Source organism: Pocillopora verrucosa, chromosome 10, assembly GCF_036669915.1.
Source record: "Pocillopora verrucosa isolate sample1 chromosome 10, ASM3666991v2, whole genome shotgun sequence".
Taxonomy (NCBI): Eukaryota; Metazoa; Cnidaria; class Anthozoa; order Scleractinia; family Pocilloporidae; genus Pocillopora; species Pocillopora verrucosa.
The window spans coordinates 10,622,214-10,640,883 of NC_089321.1; the positions used below are offsets into that span (position 1 = coordinate 10,622,214).

Sequence of the window (18,670 nt, forward strand, 5' to 3'; positions counted from 1 at the left end):
CGGGTAGCTTGGTTTATCAAATTATCCAAGTTTGCAAACTATTCATCTCATTGCCTGACTACTAGTGTCTAAAATGCAAAATCGGCCACTAGCATCCAAAATCCAAAATTTGCCACCAGTATCCAAAATGGATGATCAGCCATTAGTGTCCAAAATCTAAAATCGGCAACAGGTGTCCAAAACCCAATATTGGCCCCTAGTGTCCAAAATCCAATGTTGACCACTGGTACCTTCATAATAGACATTTAAACCGGGTGGCCTTAATTCGCAATCACAACAACTAATCAGAACAAAGGAGAATATGGCCATAGCCATTAAGAGCCCGGAGTAATGCCATGCAGATTGTTTGAAGCACAGGAAAATGCAAGTGACCTGCAAGTTGTGACTGCTTTTTTAGTTGTGCATCAGATTGGTGGTTGAAAGGGTGACAGGAGTTTCCTGAGCCAATCATAGTGCAAATAAAACAGAGTTAACACAAGATCCCGGAATACTTTCAACACTCAGGTGGAAATGACTCTACCAATCAAATACCAGAAATGTTGATTCACTCTCTGTTCCCTCCTCCACAAATAACCAATTCCACGCATTGGTCATTCCAGAATCTTTTATTTTACTTCTTCTAAACCTTACTTAAAGCGAAAGTATCATTAACCTGACATAATACTACATTAAACATGTATACTAATATCACATGTGTTATCTCAATTGGAACTTCTAGGACGGTTATGTTTCACTTTCTGTTGGTGGCCAATATTTCAGAAAAGGTTTGCTTTAAGAAACTACCACTAATTGATTGCGTTTTTTTTGTTTGTTTGTTTCTTAACTGGCTCTTTTTGCTGTCTTGACCAAGGATCCCTCTTTATATAAATTGACTAGGTTGATCCAAAGTATGTACAAAAATGGCAAATTCTAACAAGTGAAATATTGTCTCTAATTCTAAAAAATTTGTAGGAAAAAATCTAAAAAATTTATAAATGCCTTCATGAACATTCCGGGAAAAAATCATAACAAATACAAATGGCCAGTACAGCTTTGTATTAAAATCATCCCTTGATAAAAGAATGCAGATACAACATACTTTTTTCACAAATCCCAGCTGGTTACAATGCTAGCTACATGGATCATTTAATCACACCATGAAGTATTCAAGTTTCAGTAAGTTATGAAAATAGCCAGATTTTAGCTTTAAAAGCAAGTTATTTACATTTAGCTTGTCTATAATTCTCTTGATTGACTTGATTATCCTGCTTTAAACCGGTTTGAGAGTAGAAAGAGACACCTTGCAATTCTCTTATAGGAGTTTTGGTTCTTGAACTATACATAGAGGGAGTTTATAATATCCTAATATCCCTCACTAACTTAATTTGCCCCTGCTTCCACTTGATTTTGAGAATGCCCTTCAACTTTATCATGCATTGCTTGCTGCTGATCCTTTCCAGGTGACTTGGGCATTTCTTCCATTTCCTCACTCTCTCCTGATGCAGCCTGTGGGCTTTCCTCACTCTCTCCTGATGCAGCCTGTGGGCTTTCCTTACTCTCTCCTGATGCAGCCTGTGGGCTTTCCTCAGCTTTAGAACTTATAAACATGATAACAAATGCACCCATAAAGAGAGCAAAGGAAGACAAAAAATGCCACAGGTCATGCCAGTCGAAAAATCCAAAAATGACACATTCTTTGTTTTGGTCACGAGAGTTTTCTGGCGACGATGTTTTGTTTGTGGTGGGTAGCAATTTAAAAACGGCAAAAGCTGCCACCAAAATGATAAAGGTGAACCCCATGAAAAGCCCTTGAAGAGAGCATAATGTTTCACACTTGCATTTACATTTGCAAAGCTTAGCTTTAGCTAGGATTGCGACAATGCTACAGGCAATGCAAGCAAACAGAAACACTTGAGCCAGATCGCTAAACAAGTAAACCATAAAAAACCCACAGGGCACTATCAGGCCACCCAAAAAGAATAAAAACACATCAAAATTTTTTTGACAGTCATCACCACAAATCTTTTGGCGGATATCTAATTTAATAAAAGCCCAATAAAGCATCATAAGCCACCAAATAATCAGGAATCCAAAGAAAAACCCCTGCATTACTTTGTTGAGCCCAGAATCGGAGTTATATAGTGCACCAAAGTAGTTAAAAACAAAAAGAGGCACAATAAAAAAAAGGAAGAAGTTAGAAGCGCCAACTGGGTGTTTCACATTTCCAGAAGAGGGACAACGATTCTGCTCAATGCCATTATACAACAACAGCACAGTTAAACCAGCTATGATAAACATGAAGGCCGAATCGAACTGAAATGTGAACCTGCTTGGACAGAAGTGGTAAAGAGTAGAAAATAATCCCTCGAAAACTAGTCCCCAGGAAAACGCATACCCAATAGAAAAACAGTACCTCTTTTTCATTACTTTGGCAAAAAATATGTTCTCCTTTTTTTTCCTTTCTTCCCTTTCCATGGGGTTTTTGGGTTCTGGAATACCTCCCTCCAAATGATGAATGTTAGTTTCAGGACATGACAGAATATGTTCTGGTAGCCTGGATCCCTGAAGATTGGTGGCTCTGCTTTTGCAACGAAGATTCACCTTGGCTTCCAGTATCAGTACCCACACCACTAAGATTAGGCCATGGACTATGTATGTCAAGTTACTTATCATCAAGTTAAATGGAATATCATGACTTGCAACTCTATAACAAAAGTCATTGTAGTAACAATTATCTCTGTCCCCTTCCTGAATCATTGTATACCAGTTTGCAAACACAAACTGAAAAGCACCAACCATAAGCACATTACCCACGATACCTGTGATGTAGGAATAGGTCTTTGGACCAAAGGAAAACCAGTGATCTATGATTACCTCCCACAGGTTGCAACATGAAATTTTTAACTCAATATTATTGCCCTGTTCATCTTCACCAACCTTGACCTTGGTAAGAGACTCTTCGAAGAGAAAATATGCAATGACAGACACTAATATACCAACCAGAAATGATACAAAAAATAGGACACAAATAGGCTTGGCATAATTATAATCGAACGACCTTGTCAGCCTTAATATGACATTTTTTGACTCACTAATTTTGACGTCACCTGATAAGTTCTTCAGACCAATTCCAATGAACCATTTGGATACAGAATTGGTTAAAGGGGGAATAGAAACTCTGGATAAAGTTATCCGTCCTTTTGTTGCAAAGGAAAGTCGAAGAGATTCCTTCCTATAATCTATCCTCTCAAGGTCTTTCTGGACATCTACATCTTTATAGTTCTGCGATACCTTCAAATAGGCAGCAACTTCTGATTGAGATGTGGCAGTGATGTCCAGTTGTCTATCAGAGATACCTTGAGGTGGAATGAACTGGAACACACTCACTTTAGCTCCCTGGACATGGACTTTGAGTGGTACATCAAGCGCAATTTCTGATGCACCTTCGGCTACTTGCACTGTGAAAGAAAGCCCACTGCCTTTTCCCACCACTGATAATAACTTCTTCCCTGTGGTTTCATCATTGGTCAAACCAGTTGGAAAAATGCTTATAGTGTTCCAAACTGGTGTAGGCTCCGAAACATCCATATAACCAAGTGGAGACGACTCACCTTGCTGATACAAGGAAACATGCAAGAAACCTACAAATTAAAGGATTGATAATCCAGCCCATGAATACATCAACAACTACTAAAACAGATGATGATAAGATTTCACAAGACCTAATGGCTCCCTTGCCTGCTGGTCTCTGAATCAAGCTGGGCTTCTTGATGGAGACACTGTGTTCTATTTTTTAATTCAAGGGAGACATTTACCTCACACATTTCTCCACATCTCTAAATCTCTAATGGAATCTATTTGTTTTAAATAATAAAGAATTTAAAAAAATTTTAATGATGACATAATCTATATGTCTGTCCTCCAATAGGTCATAGGTGAGAACCAATCAGAATGCGTGCATAACTGAGCTTATTATATAATACATATTAGATCATTGTGGAAAAGGAAGAAAAGAATAAACAGCTGTCTGCATACTTGAGGTCACTAAACAAGATAAAATCAAACTTTTTAAACCAATATGAGTGAAACCGACCTTTCCAAGTACCAATCGATCTCTCTGACTATTGGAATCCGAAAGATTTTTGGATACGCAAGTGGGTGTACAGGCTGGATAAACAATAAACATCTGAAATATGCCGAGCAGTCAAAAGCGAATTTGTCAAACAAACTAAGTACAAGAAAGGCAGGTCAGCTAGGCTCATGTGTTTCAAGTTTCTTGCAGAAACGCTAGTTTCTGACTTTTTGCTCTTACAAGGACACAGTTTATCCTGAAATCGCTAGAGGTTAAAAGTTTGGATTTTGTTTATTGGTGGAATGCCACAACAATAATGCTCAGGTTTAACCGTAATTTCGAAAGTAAAGATCCTGCGTATAAGAAGCGACTATCGCGAAGAATGCATTGGTGGCGCTGGATTCAGTAAAGGTTTTAATCACATACTAGTCTCGAAAGGTTGAACCCTGATCTGTGCAAAGAGGGAATTGCTTCACGAAAAGCTGCAAAGTCCTGAATTGATAGGAGTTACCACTTTCGGAAATTTCAAAAACACTTTCGGATTACTGAAGAATAATGAAAGAGGAATGAAATAAATATGGAAAGAAAGATTTTGTATATCTTCATTGAAACCAAAAGTCAACAAAACTTTGCTCTCCTAGAAGTAGGTAAGACAACTCTATCAAACTGGCTATGCCCTCACCTTTCTTCTTGTCATTCCTTTTAGTTTTCATGCGTAAAAAGCTCCCGGGTTTGTCCACCTTCAAAACGCAAGATAGCTGCAGATAGCTTTTGGTGGATAGTGTGCCAGTGATCTCTATTACCCCACTCTGGATATTTGAAACAGTCATGCCGGACGAACATGTCGCTTGAAGATGTCCACAGGCCGAGGGGCACCAAGCGAGTAGGAGTAGGAATGAATATAAAGGGATTGAATGCATCTTCAAAGACAGTTAACGCTTGTGTTGCTTTATTAAGACAGCGCCCTATATCTTGATTCGAGACCTCCAGCAGAGTTTCAAGATATTCAATCAAAGATATGTTACGATTTGTTTGACAGAATACCCCGCAACTCATTTACATGTCATTGAATAAGAATAGCGTCTATTGTGTTAAGCCTCGATCTTCAAAGCCTCCCGACACATGTAAGTGAGGCGGAAATGAGTTGCGGGGTATTCTGAAGTTTAGCCGTTATTTGCTCAACGAAATATGCAGTAAATTTGCGGCTTACGAAATTTTTCCAACATGGCAGAATGGATTTCTGTAATACAGAACAACACATGTTGTAACAATGGCGGCCGTTTCGCAATTAGAGGCCGGTTTACGTTTTCGAGGAAGTTTAAAGATCGATTTCTAGCCTAAATTTTTTCAAGAGACGCTGTCTTCTTGCAGATGTCAGGTCTATAGCTGAGGTGATTGTTGGTTTTGTGTTATTTTCAAGAAATTAGCTCTAATTTGCTGTAGCTGCGAATTCACTACATGACGAATGTACGCTTGCATCCAAATAGACTTTTACAGTTCGCGGCACCATATTGGATTAGTAACCGCGCACACACGATAACGAGGCTGGGGTTGACCCGGCGGGGAGTTACTACATCACGGGCGACGAGTGGGGGATGAAGAAAAGACCGAAATACGAGTGGTCAGCGGCTAAACAAATTTAATACTTCATATAGTCACATATCAGTTATAGTTGCGGAAAACAATAGTCTTCTAAAGCCGAAATGTCAACAGTATATTTCGCTAAATAAAATGTTAAGCAATTTTTCAAAAGTGTTGATGGCACATGTATCTTTTACTGCTAAACAATGGAGGTATCGGCGGTTCTTTCAAACAGCTGATATGCTGACATTTCACGTTCTAATGCACTTTTCAATGCGATTTCTCCCTTCAAAATGGTTCTTTAATACAACAATATGGAAATTTCGTCATTAGATGACATCCAGAAACTCGAAGCAAAAGATCTCAGGGAGATTTCAAAATCTTATTCAAAATCGACGGGCGGAATTAGAGCCAACTTAGTGTCGAAAGTTCATGCTTTGCCAGAGATTCCAACCCTCCCGATTTGATCGGGAGTCTCCCGATTTGATGTCTTGCCTCCCGCTCTCCCGATTTTTACCAAATTCTCCCGATTTATCATAAAATTCTGAAAACTAGGGGAAAATTGCTAATCTTTAGAATTTTTGGCGATCTGTCACTGTGAAACACTCATATTATACTTACTTTCTTCGCGAAGAGCATTATGGTATGTTATAACTCAGGCCGGAATGATGTCAAAATTCAGGAAATGGCACTTGAGAGAACCTAAATTTGCAAAATTTCCCGGGGGCATGCCCCCTGACCCCCCCTAGAAGCTCGCGCCTAATTACTCCCTATTTTCCATCACATGGGGTTGGAATCTCTGCTTTGCTGATGTGACACGTCCTTCCATCAAGTAGTGGAGAAAATCGAGAACTTCTTACTGATGTCCAGGACCCAGAACAAAACCAGAGCGACTTCAAATACGAAGCAACTATGGTGAGGATTTCAGCCCTTGGATGGTCGAGCAATCTCCGTAATTTACCTGAGATTAATTTCATTCAGCTTACGATTACCTTGTTGTTTCACGAGAATATCGCCACATCGTGTTAAGAGGAACGCATCACAGGAAGTACCACAGAAGTCGTTCAGTATGGCTTAGAAAGCGAGGCAAAGGCTGTAGCCCTCTAGGTAGAGGAGATTTGTTAGTGCTGCTGTTGTTGATGTGGTACTTGTTGTTGTACCATATTCTTCAGTTAAAGTTGTTCCCATTTTATTTACCAAGATGTATTTTAGTTTGCCATTTGTACATTGTATCTTATGGGAAACTATACAATAGAGCCTTTACAGCCACTTGATTATAACCTTCTTTCTATTAACCCATGAGGGAAACTGTAACTAACAGCTGTCATAATATTTTGAAACCCATCTGGCCCAGGACAACTAATGCTCGTGATACATTGAAAACCATTTTAGTTCACAACTCATGGTAATTTATTAAGTGACAAGACAGCATTGAAAGAACCAGACCAAAATATTAGACAATTTAAAAACTCCCAAAAGTGACTGATTCATGTAACTTCTCCCTATAATATCCAAACACTATCCAGCAAACAGATAATGATAATACTGAAACTTATCAGGCAGAAGTTATCTTGACCTTACATCAAATTCTCATAACTTATTCACAAGTAAATGTGTAACAACTAGAAGGGAGAATTAACAATCAGATCTTGGGTATTTAAGGGTTAAAGGAAGAGAGCAGAAATGCTTCCTCTCAGCTACTGATCTCAGCAATGCTAGTCCTTCACACACATTTAAGTTTCTGTCAGTGATAAACATTAAGTGAATTGATATTCCCATTCTTAGCACTCAGGGGCCTTCTGACACAAAGGTTTACAATACTAGTTCTTATTGCCTGGTGTTAATCAAAGTTATGTTAATATAATTTTAAGATACTTAAAAGATTGAGAAATATATCCAAATCAAGATATTTATTTTATACTGTTGCAGTTACCATAAGATTTGTTTGAAAGAGAATCTTTCAGACCATTGAATTGTATGAGAAATTATTTTTTGCGAGACTTCTATCAAACTTCTTATTATGAGGACAATTTTGTGAATAATAAAATTTAGTGTCAGTTCATCTTTGTGTTGAGAACTCTTTTAGTTGGTGAAACTCACTTTTTCTTTTTTCCAATTTGAAGCATCAAATTGATCGATACTTAAAGCACACAAAATATTTTGTGAGAGTTCCATGTGGCATCTATAATGGATTACTATGCTATCATGAAAAACAAAAACAACTACTACTGAAAACTGCTTTTGTCACAATTGCTACCAAATTTGTGTCAGTTTTCTGGGTCTGCCATAATAAGTGAAAACTCTGAAGATACAGTGTCTTGGTTATTTTATTAAAAGCAATTACTTTCCAAGAGTTTCTCTGCTAGGAGTGTTTTAGGCAAGCCATGTAGTAAACAGTTGAGCAGTACTGAACTTATTGACTTACTGCCGCAATGAAAAAAAGCTATCGAACTTAAAACAATTCAGGTACCTAATTGAAAGTTTGTACTAATTTTGTGACAATAGTCACCCTCATCCATAATTCACAGAGAATAAGATAAGTATAGAAGGATAAATATTTAGCAAAAATACATGCCTCTGTGCATAAACTTGAAGTGAAAGCTCGTAGGCAAACCATTGGGGCCATAAAATGTATTTGAACAACCAAAAGTGGCACAACACTCTCCTTTCTTTTTGGGAGAAAATTAGCTTTATCGAGATTTCGGCTAGGACCATCAATTTTCCTTAAAAACCGAACAATTTTTGTTGCGGCAAACGAACATCAAGGCTCGATGAAATACCAAGAAAATCGTGACCGGAGAAAAATGCCAACCAAATCCAGGGGATATATTACAGGGACATAACTTTAATCAATCTCGTAAAATATCAGTCCCTATACGCCGGTGGCTTGAAATAACACTTTATAAATTAACTTTAGATGAACACCGAACATGAACAGGCGATTAATGAAAGCGGGAGAGAAAAACTATTTAAAGGAATCAAATGGCACAAAGGCCAACTGTAACGCAAATGTCACGCAAGTTCGAAAGTCACGCATTTACAATTTTACTGCCTAAGTATGAATTTCACCAAAAGCGCTCTCAGAGATTTATCACGAGTCAACCCGAGCCTCGTTCTCACGTGTGCGCGGCTGCATTTCCAATATGGCGCTGGGAACTGTAAAAAGGTCTATTAAAAGCGTTTGATTACATGAAAACGCATTTTCCCGCTTATTAAATTAGGAGTTAGAAATCATATAGTATCTTTGGAAAAGTTTCATTCACATCAGTAAAGGATGTGATTTAAATTGATAAACTCCGGTGTGTAACCTACAGCGTACAAATCTTTTAAACTTTTTTTCTTGTTTGAGCTTGCCACCTAATCAGTAGTTGCAAGTTAGGATACTGATTAAGAATGACTCTCATCTTGGTTATGAACCTGATTTAGATGGTCTATTTAAATGATCTTTTACCAGTATGAGAGGGGTGTACATGTATTCCCTAAGTGTCTGTAATTAAGTGTACAGATTGACAAAGTGGAATCTTAGGGCACCATGCTTAATTTGCTGATATGTAGAACATTACTTAGAACTTACTCTTCTGTTTATCAAATACATCAGTGTCTACTCCCTGAGACTTCAAATACTCTTTTAACCTTTAAACTCCCCGAAGTGATTAACATGTAACTTCTCCCTATAATTTCCATACATTATAGAGCAAACGGGTAATAATATTACTCAAACTTAGACAGGTAAAAGTTGTTATCTTGATCTATCACCAAATTCTCGTAACCCATTTAAAAGGGAATGAGTAGAAGCCAGTGGGGAGAATTAGTAATCAGATTTTGGGAGTTAAAGGGTTAAAAAATCTGTCCAGCGTTGGTTGGTGGGGCACTTGCCCCTTTTCTTCTGAATGGTACTCCCTGACAATGATATCCAGCATCAGCCGCTCAAGGTTTGCTTTGTGCTGTGAAGTTAGGTGTGCAAATTCTTTAAATTTAATGCAAATTTGTGAGTGTGAGATAAGGGTCTAATTGAAAACATCCAAACCATATTCCCAGTTTTTTGCCTTTCTTATTCCCCTTGGTGTTTCACTTCAGTATTAACCAATGTCGGTCTTCTTGTTGGCCAACAAGGTATGCCTAAGAAATTTAGTTTTGCTGTAATGTCTTAATTTAGTGGAAAATAGCGAAGTCTTCCTTGAATCAAAACAAATTATGAGCAAGTAGATGTCTCAAGTTCCTTTTAAGTTTAATCATTTAGAGAGACCAGAAATGTCCATAAATTTCAACTAAAGATCTGAGTCTGTATTTTACTCTCAGTCTGCATTTTACCCTGTCTGCAGTCTGCATTTCACGTTGACCGCTTTAGAAATTGTTAAATCACCAAAACCAGTAGTCATTTCTCCCTTCCCTGTCCTTTCATGGCGTAACATTGTTACTTGTTGGTACACTGAATTCGTAGTTGAGGAAAAGAAACATTTGGGATTTTTTATGTTAAAACTGTTGTATATCATGATTTGACTCCATAGGTAACCACAAGCCAGGCAATGTGTTCCACACATGGAAATTGCAAGAAAAACAACAATAACAAACACACTCAAATCATTATAACCATCATTGAAGTATCTAAGTATCCTTATAAATACAGGAGTTGCCAAATAGACAGTACTAGAACACTAAATAATAGCTGAGTCAGTTATTTAAGCAGTATCACTTTCCCCACAGTGATTGTTCTGTGACAGACCCTGACTGCTCTATTTGATTCGCACCTTCACAATCAGTGGTATAATGTATTAGTCAGGTCTGACTTATATATTTTTATTGAAAAGGAACAAAATTGTGGCATCTTTCATAGCTCGGAAAGGAGTAATTATAACGTTCCTGCTGGTGCCAAAGTGTTCATTTTACACAAAATGGAAAAAGGTATTAATAAAATTTGTCTTCACATTTGGAATGATGTTTCAGCACAGTTGATAACAGCCTAAATGCTATTAAGTTTGCAAAAACTTCTTCACAGCTCTTAAAAATCTGAATTCTTTTTCTGAAGGAATGAAGGAAATTTATTCCAAACATAGATGGCTAGCAATTTTTACTAAGTATTTGTTTCATTCATTGGTCAGTAAGGAGTCTGTGTATATTTTGCAATTTCTGAAAAAACTGATGGATTGACATTTAGATCACATGACCCACAAGTGACCTTCGTGGTCAGTATTATGGCCTCAAGGTAAAAGTTTGTTCTTAAAACTATTGTGCTTGAAAGTCTCAGTTCAACCAGCTGTATTTTTGGCTGAGATATTATACACTTAATGTATGGTCTTGAGGGAAACATCAGGACTCTTGGGAAAACAAAACTAACTAGTTTCCTAAGGGACCATACATTAAGCGCTTCATATATTTAGACATTGCCCTGAACAATCATGTGCTGTTGTATTCAGCGTGCGGGCAACAACTGCACAATTGTGTCCTAGTCAGGATACATTTGAATTTGATCAGGGGCATGTGACCAAGAATCAACCAATCATAGTGCTTGTTTTGTTGAGTGAAAGTCTAGGTATAAAACAAAGCCATGTATTTTTGTAATTCAATTCAATTTTATTTAAAGTCACACAAATACAGTTTATTAGAGAAGGGTATAATTATTATAGTAGTGTTACAAACATCAATGTAAAGAATACAGGACATAAGAAAATGGAAAAGGAAACCAAAATAATTTTACAATTCATTGTTACTAAGGATATCTTAGAAATAAAGAAGGACAGGAAGAAAAGAATGTTTAAATACTATATTAATTGTGTGGAGTTTGGGACACCTAAGTAGTTCTAAGAATTAATGGAGTGGGTCCCCAAGCAAATAATTCAAACAAAAGGAATACAGTGTTAATAACAATTTAAATAAAGAGTATTACTTTTCATACTAACAACTAGTAATTAAAATATATTTACACAAACTATTTAAGAATTAATAACACTATTATAACTGTCAGTCATAGAATTCTTTATATTCTGACAAAATCCAAAAAAGGGAGTGATTAGTTTAACCCTTCAACTCTCAAGATCTTACTGGTAATTCTCCCTAATAGTGTCGAAACAGTTGATGACTCTAGAGCTTGTTTAATTTTTGGTGTTTAAGGCTTAAAACTGAACCACCTTCAAGGTTTATTTACAGCACGTTGGTTGAAGGCTCACTAAAAAAAACAAACAAAGAAGCTAACAACAATTTAACAATTGATTCATACGTCAGCGTGCATTCATCGAGATATGAAGCACGTGGAAGTTTGGAGAGCACGTAAAGATGCGTAAGAAAGATGCTCGAGGCGTAACCGAGAGCAACTCTAGCTTCGTGAGTGCTCTCCAAACTTCCCAAGTGCTCTCCAAACTTCCCAAGTGCTTCATATCTCGATGAACGCATAGATGACGTATAAACCAATTGTTTTATAACATTTTCAACCCGATGGAAAATTTTTTTCTCTAGGGATTTGTTTGATGACGTCATGAGCGTGCAATAGGAATATGAAGTACGCTCGCGCAATTGAATTTGATTAGACAAATTTTCTAGTTACGTTATAAAATGATATGAAAGAAAACAAGTAGGAAGAAACTCGAATCAATTCTTACCTTAATTATGGTCAGGTATGACATAAGAGAATTATAACACATGTCAGATTCTGGCAAGGTTCGATTCCCAACCGCGGGGATCTTCAGAACTAGTCTTAATCGCGTAAATTCGAAGATGATGCCTAGTTGCATGCATAGTGAAAGGGCAGAAAAAGACAAAGTTCATGAAACAAATTGCGTATATCTGATTCGCGCTGTTCGAGACAAAAGATGCACTTTCTCGAAGTTTCGCTGAGTTCAGTACGCACAATTAATCGATCATTTCAAACTGCTAAGTCTTTCAGACGCATCACTATTGTCATTGGGCGCCTGGTCCTCTGGAACACGTTATGGCTAGAAGTGATACGGTTCTACCGCAGCCATGTTTAGCATGTTTGTTTCCCGGCAAGGTGAAAACTCAATAACGTCACGCAAAATTTTGCGGCGTGTCCAAGATGGTGGCGTTATTACTAGATTTTCGAGCAAGGATTTCATAAGGTTAGGAAACGCTTTGGAGGCTGAAAGGTCGATGAGTATTCTACCTTTGCATTAACGTTTTGTTTGTGAAAAGAAAAAGGAGTGATTTTCTAAACCTTACTTTCTCCTTTATGTTGGCTGTGCTGCGTGCAAACGAGAGATCTGTGTTTTTAGTTCATTCATGCTGAAAGCAATGAATGAGGTATTGTGGTGAAGCAGATGTTAACGGAAGTTGTCGACCGTGGACGGAAGTTATATTCCGTGGACGGAAGTTGCATTGTGGACCGTGAACGGAAGTTGTCTCGCATGCTACCTCTCCCCACCTAGTAAAAGTCAAAATTAATTTCGATGAGGCTCAGAAACTCACATGGAAAGAGATAAAATGTTTGCATGGTTTAATAAAATAATAACATCAAATCACATTTCCGAACTTCTAAACATGCAACTTGAACCGACAGGCCGCAATATACACAACTAGGGGACCCGTAGCGGGTTCATTTCAACACAAGCAGTGACCACGCAGAGGATATCAGAGGCAGCCATACATGCATTTGCGTTCGTCTTCAGTTGGGATAATGTAATCATCACTCCATCATTGTGCTTGTCCTTGGGAGCTCTTCGACATACAGTCCACACGTCAATCATAGCGGCCAAGATAGTCTCACTAAGATTTTTTTTAAGCCCTAATATTTCGGTCCGGAGTTGAAGCTCGCTCGAACAAAAACAGCAATACTAATCCGGTCAGTAGACAATGCAGACCGGATACGAAATGCAGACTAGGTACAAAATGCAGACTGAGAATATTTACTGTTTTTTCGTCCGATACGTTATAACATGTCATCTCACAATTTACCGAGCGTCACGCAATCGCTTTTCCGCGATCATCTTTCAAGATTATGTGCACTATTGTGGGATATTCCTTGCCCGTTTCTTGATCACTATCGTTCTTAATATAATCTCAAGCAGTCGTATAGTAGTCTCACTTTGCGCGCGAGTTGGTTGGTGTGATGTCTGTACAGAATTTTCCAACTTAATAAAAATAGATGCCACTATCGAATATTTAACATGCGCAATATTCGAGAAACCATTGACAGCTTTGCACGTTTCATCTTTTTAACCGATATGTGTTCATTTTGTTGAAAAAAATGCGAACCGAGACCAAAACTGTTCCTTCGACTTGATATATTTTCAACGTACAGAGGTATACACACACTGATTTTCACTTATGTGCCTTAGGGCCTCTTCATATGAGCCCGGTTGACCGGGCTAGCCCGGTTACCGAGATCTCGCCTCACTCCTATTTCCTTTGTAAAAATTTCGATGTGTTCATATGAGAAGGCGGGCCAGCCCGGTTACCGAGATCTTGGTTGTAGAAACCGAGATCTCGGTAACCGGGATGAAATATTTTCCCATATGAACACTCCAGCCCGGTTACCGGGATGAAAATTTTTCAACTACGCATGCTCAAACTCGTTCCCAGGGCCTCAGTCCACGTTTCGCGCCCTTTTCGACTCTTTTTCATCCCGGTAACCGGGCTGAAATTTCCCATATGAACAGACGACAAAATTCGTCCCGGTAACCGGGCCAGCCCGGTTACCGGGCTCATACGAAGAGGCCCTTATTTTGTCATTGCTTACATGAGGAACCGGCGAATTTTTATAGGGAAAAGCAAAGCGTTGCTTTCGCGACTGGCCATTTGTTTACTTTTCTGGTGGTTTTATCTCTCATCGGTTTGGTGACTACGCAAATATTTATAGGTGAAAATCAGAATATATGAAGGCTTTAAATTCTATTAAGAACGATTGCGGCCGCTTTGTTAAAAACCAAATGCAATGGTCGCTTTGTTTAAAACAAAAGATGTAAAAAACGGGTAAGGAATATTTCACAATAGAGCAAATGATCGTGAAAGATGAGGGTTACTACTACTTTGCTGCTAAAGCAACATTTGATACCTGATTATGCCCACCCAGCCGACCCTCCGCCCCGCACACACTAACAAAAACTGAGGACTGTCTGCCTGATAACCTCTACCCATCCCACCTTCAGCCCACACAACCTTTTTTCCAATTTCCATTACGACGAATGCACAAGTTTTCTCATCACACAATCGCCAAAAAATAAAAGACAATTTATTCCAAAAGTCTTGAAAGTTCATATAAACCGAATTCGACTGTGCCTATATTCAGCAGGTGCAATAAATCAATGCAAACTTAAGCCATAACACAAATGAGCTGGCTCCAAGAGCTCTTTGATTATGCCCAATAATGATTCTTAACATGACACTTTGAAAAGACAAAATCGTAGTTATAATAGATAATAAATTGCCGTCTTGTTTCAGACAATTTCTTTGATGAATATTTAGGGCTCAAGCTACGCATACTTTTTGTTGTGGCTGAATCCACCCAAAGAAAGTTGATAAACAAAGTTAGAAAAAGTCCTATTTGGCCTCGGGGGAAGCCAAAAGTACAAGCTCTGATTCCAGAAAATAGCGCAAACTTAAAAGTAATTTAATACTAATTCATATTTGCGAGCTTTCGTCCAATTTATCGTGCTTGGAAGAATATTTAGAGTTTGAATTCAACACCAACGGGATCTTAAGGGAAACGTATACTCCAGAAACCATATATTAACTTATCCATGTACAAGAACATATCAACTAATTTACTTTGCTGCATTTTGAGTTTCTTAAGAGTAACCCAGCTGTGACTGATCAGTCTCGACCTCTTTCTTCCATCTATAGGCGGTCCTTTTAGGGCCACTCAAAAAAACATTCTTGACTCAAACAAACACGTCTTACGATAACCAGAAAAAAGCGAAGAAACACTTCTGTAGTAGTTTGCTAAGCCCAGACTCGGAGTTGAAGAGCGTACCAAAGTAGTTAAAAAAAAGAGAGAGGAACAATCAAAAAAGGAAGAAGTTCGAGACACCCGTCCAAAAGCCAGAATGAGCCACTCATAGCCAAAATCCAAAATCGGCCACTAGTGTCCAAAAGCCAAAATCGGCCATTAAAGTTCAAAAGCCAGAATCGGCCACTATAATGTCCAAACTCCGGAATTGGCCACTAGTGCCCGATATGCAAAATAGGCCACTAGTGTCCAAAATCCTGAATCAGCCACTGGAGTTAAAAATCCAGAATCGGCAACTAGTGTCCAAAAGCCAGAATCGGCCACTAGTGGCCAATATCCAGAATCGCCCACTAGTGTCCAAGATCCAAAATCGGCCAGCAGTGTCCAAAAGCCAGAATCGACCACTAGCAGCCAAAATGCAAAATCGGCCAGCAGTGTCCAAAATCCAAACTCGGCCACTAGTAATAATAATGATAATACAAAAACTTCTATAACGCCTATTCTAGAGCTCTCAGGCGCCTTACAATAAAATGTTTAAAGCAGTAACTTAGCAAATAATAAATTCGAAAAATACCAAAGTAAAACTACAAATTAAAACAGCGCTTAAAAAGATAAGTTTTGTGGTTGCTCTTAAGAGATATAAGACTGAACTACAATTTATATGTTATGGAAGATTATTCCAAAGTTTCGGGGCGCAGACCGAAAAAGCACGATCACCATAAAATTTTAACCTTGATCTAGCTGTCAGTAACAAGTTCATGGTTGATGATCGTAAAATCCTGTGTTGGCTTGTAAATTTACAACAAATAACGAATATAGCTAGGACTTAAATAATTTAAAATTTTAAAAGTCAACAGTAGGATTTTTTTAGACAATTCTCTGCACCACGGGAAGCCAGTGTATTTCTCTCAGTAAAGGAGTAATACGGTCATATTTAGAACCACATAAGATCTGACGCGCCGCACAGTTCTGAACTAACCGAAGTCTATGAATTAAGTAATTCGGAAGTCCATAGAAAAGAGAGCTACAGCTGTCCAATCTATACATTACGAAGACATGCAAAATTTTGGTGCTTTCAGCAGGCAAGAGCTTCCTAATACGAGAAATATTGCGAATGTGAAAAAAGCCGAATTTACAAATGGCAGCTACTTGGCGTTCCATTTTCAAATTATTGTCAAAATAATACCTATGTTGCTGGCAGAGTGAGAGGGATTTATAACTGAACCATCAACCGCCGTGAAAGAGAAGAGCTGAGAGACTGGACTATGTTGCGATCTAATGACCAAAAGCTCTGTCTGTCACCATTAAGTCTAAGTTTGTTCCGAGACATCCATGTCGGTAATATCATGTAAACATACTTCAATTCTCGGCACAATTACAGACGAATCAGTACCTAAAATCCAAAATAGGCCACTAGTGGCCAAAATCCAGAATCAGCCCAAAAGCCACAATTGGCTAGTAGTGTTCCAAAGCCACAATCGGCCACTAGTGGCCATATCCAAAATTGGATAGTGTCCAAATTTTAAAATCGGCCAGTCTAGAGTCCAAAATGCAAAGCCGGCCATTAGAGTCCAAAATCCAAACTCGGCCACTAGTGTCTAAAAGCCAGAATCGGCCACTAGTGGCCAAATTCCAAAATCGATCGGGCACTTGTGTCCAGAATCCAATATTGGCCTTTAGCGTCCAAATTCCAAAATCGGCCACTAGTTTCCAAAATCTAAAATCGGCCACTAGTGTGCAAAAGCTAGAATCGATAACTGATATCCAAAATGCAAAATCAGCCACCAGTGTCCAAAATGCAAAATCGGCCACTAGTGTCCAAAATCCAAAATCCAAAATCGGCCACTAGTGTCCAAAATCCAAAATCGGCCACTAGTCTCTAAATTTCAAAATCGGCCACTAGTGTCCAAAATCCAAAATCGGCCACTTGTGTCCAAAATCCAAAATCGGCCACTAGTGTCCAAAATCCAAAATCGGCCACTAGTGTCCAAAATCCAAACTCGGCCACTAGTGTCCAAAATCCAAAATCGGCCACTAGTCTCTAAATTTCAAAATCGGCCACTAGAGTCCAAAATGCAAAACCTGCCATTAGAGTCCAAAATCGGCCACTAGTGTCTAAAAGCCAGAATCGGCAACCAGTGACCAAATTCCAAAATTGGGCACCTGTGTTCAGAATCCAATATTGGCCTCTAGCGTCCAAATTCCAAAATCGGCCACTAATTTCCAAAATCTAAAATCGGCCACTAGTGTTCAAAAGCCAGAATGGATCACAAGTGTCCAAAATGTAAAATCAGCCATTATATCCAAAATCCAATACCGGCCACTAGTGAGTAAAATCCAAAATCGGCCACTCCAGTCCAAAATGCAAAATCGGCCACTAGTATTCAAATTGCAACATCGGCCACTAGTGACCAAAATGCAAAATCGGCCACTTGTGTCCAAAATGCAAAATCGGCCACTAATATCCAAAATCCAATGTTGGCCACTAGTGTCCAAAATCCAATATCGGCCACAGGTGCCTTAATACATTTAAACTGGGTGGCCTCTAACCAAAACGTTTCGCAATCGTAACAGCCAATCAGAACAAAGGAAAATTTGGCCATAGCCAATAAGAGTCCGCAGTAATGCCATGCAGACTGTTAGAAGCGCAGGGAAATGCAAGTGACCTGAAATTTACGACTGCTTTTTCACTTTTGCACCAGATTGGTGGCTGAAAGGGTGACGGGAGTTTTCTAGCCAACCATAGAGCGAATAAAAACAGAGCTATGGCAAGATCCCCAAGTGTTTTCGACACTTATGTGGAAATAGCTCTACCAATCAAATACCAGATATGTTGACTCACTCTCTGTTCCCTTCTCCACAAATAACCAATCCCACGCATTGTTCATGCCAGAATCTTTTATTTTACTTCTTCTAAACTTTAGTTAAAGCGAAAGTATTGTTAAACTTACATAATACTTCAATAAACTTGTATATTAGTATTACATGTATAACCTAGATTACAACTTAAAGCGGTTATGTTTCACTTCTATTGGTGGCCAATATTTCAGGAAAGGTTTGTTTTAAGAAACTACCACACTACTCGATTGCGTTTTCTTTTTCGTTTCTTAACTGGCCCTTTTCGCTGTCTTGACCAAGGATGT

General features: G+C 38.5%; 1 protein-coding gene across 3 annotated transcripts; it reads right to left on the reverse strand.

The window, feature by feature from the left end:
- Positions 1–38: 38 nt before the first annotated feature.
- LOC136283806 (uncharacterized) lies at positions 39–5,150 on the reverse strand. 3 transcript variants are annotated; one of them, XM_066173042.1, is made up of 3 exons: positions 4,734–5,150; positions 1,519–3,620; positions 39–1,485 (listed from the first exon to the last, which is right to left on the reverse strand). In XM_066173042.1, exons 1-3 carry the CDS (start codon positions 4,969–4,971, stop codon positions 1,360–1,362), a joined length of 2,466 nt encoding a protein of 821 aa, XP_066029139.1. In that variant the 5' UTR covers positions 4,972–5,150; the 3' UTR covers positions 39–1,359. The 3 variants fall into 3 exon arrangements, with proteins under 3 accessions (XP_066029139.1, XP_066029138.1, XP_066029140.1); XM_066173041.1 differs by having other exon boundaries at positions 39–3,620; positions 4,734–5,145; XM_066173043.1 differs by having other exon boundaries at positions 39–3,594; positions 4,734–4,900.
- Positions 5,151–18,670: the final 13,520 nt, after the last annotated feature.

Excerpts from the sequence above, each read along its gene's own strand:
- LOC136283806 (XM_066173041.1), bottom strand. The coding sequence starts at position 4,971 with ATGCATTCAATCCCTTTATATTCATTCCTACTCCTACTCGCTTGGTGC. Across the intron at positions 3,621-4,733 it reads AAGGAATGACAAGAAGAAAG|GTTTCTTGCATGTTTCCTTG; the intron begins GTGAGGGCATAG and ends TTTAATTTGTAG.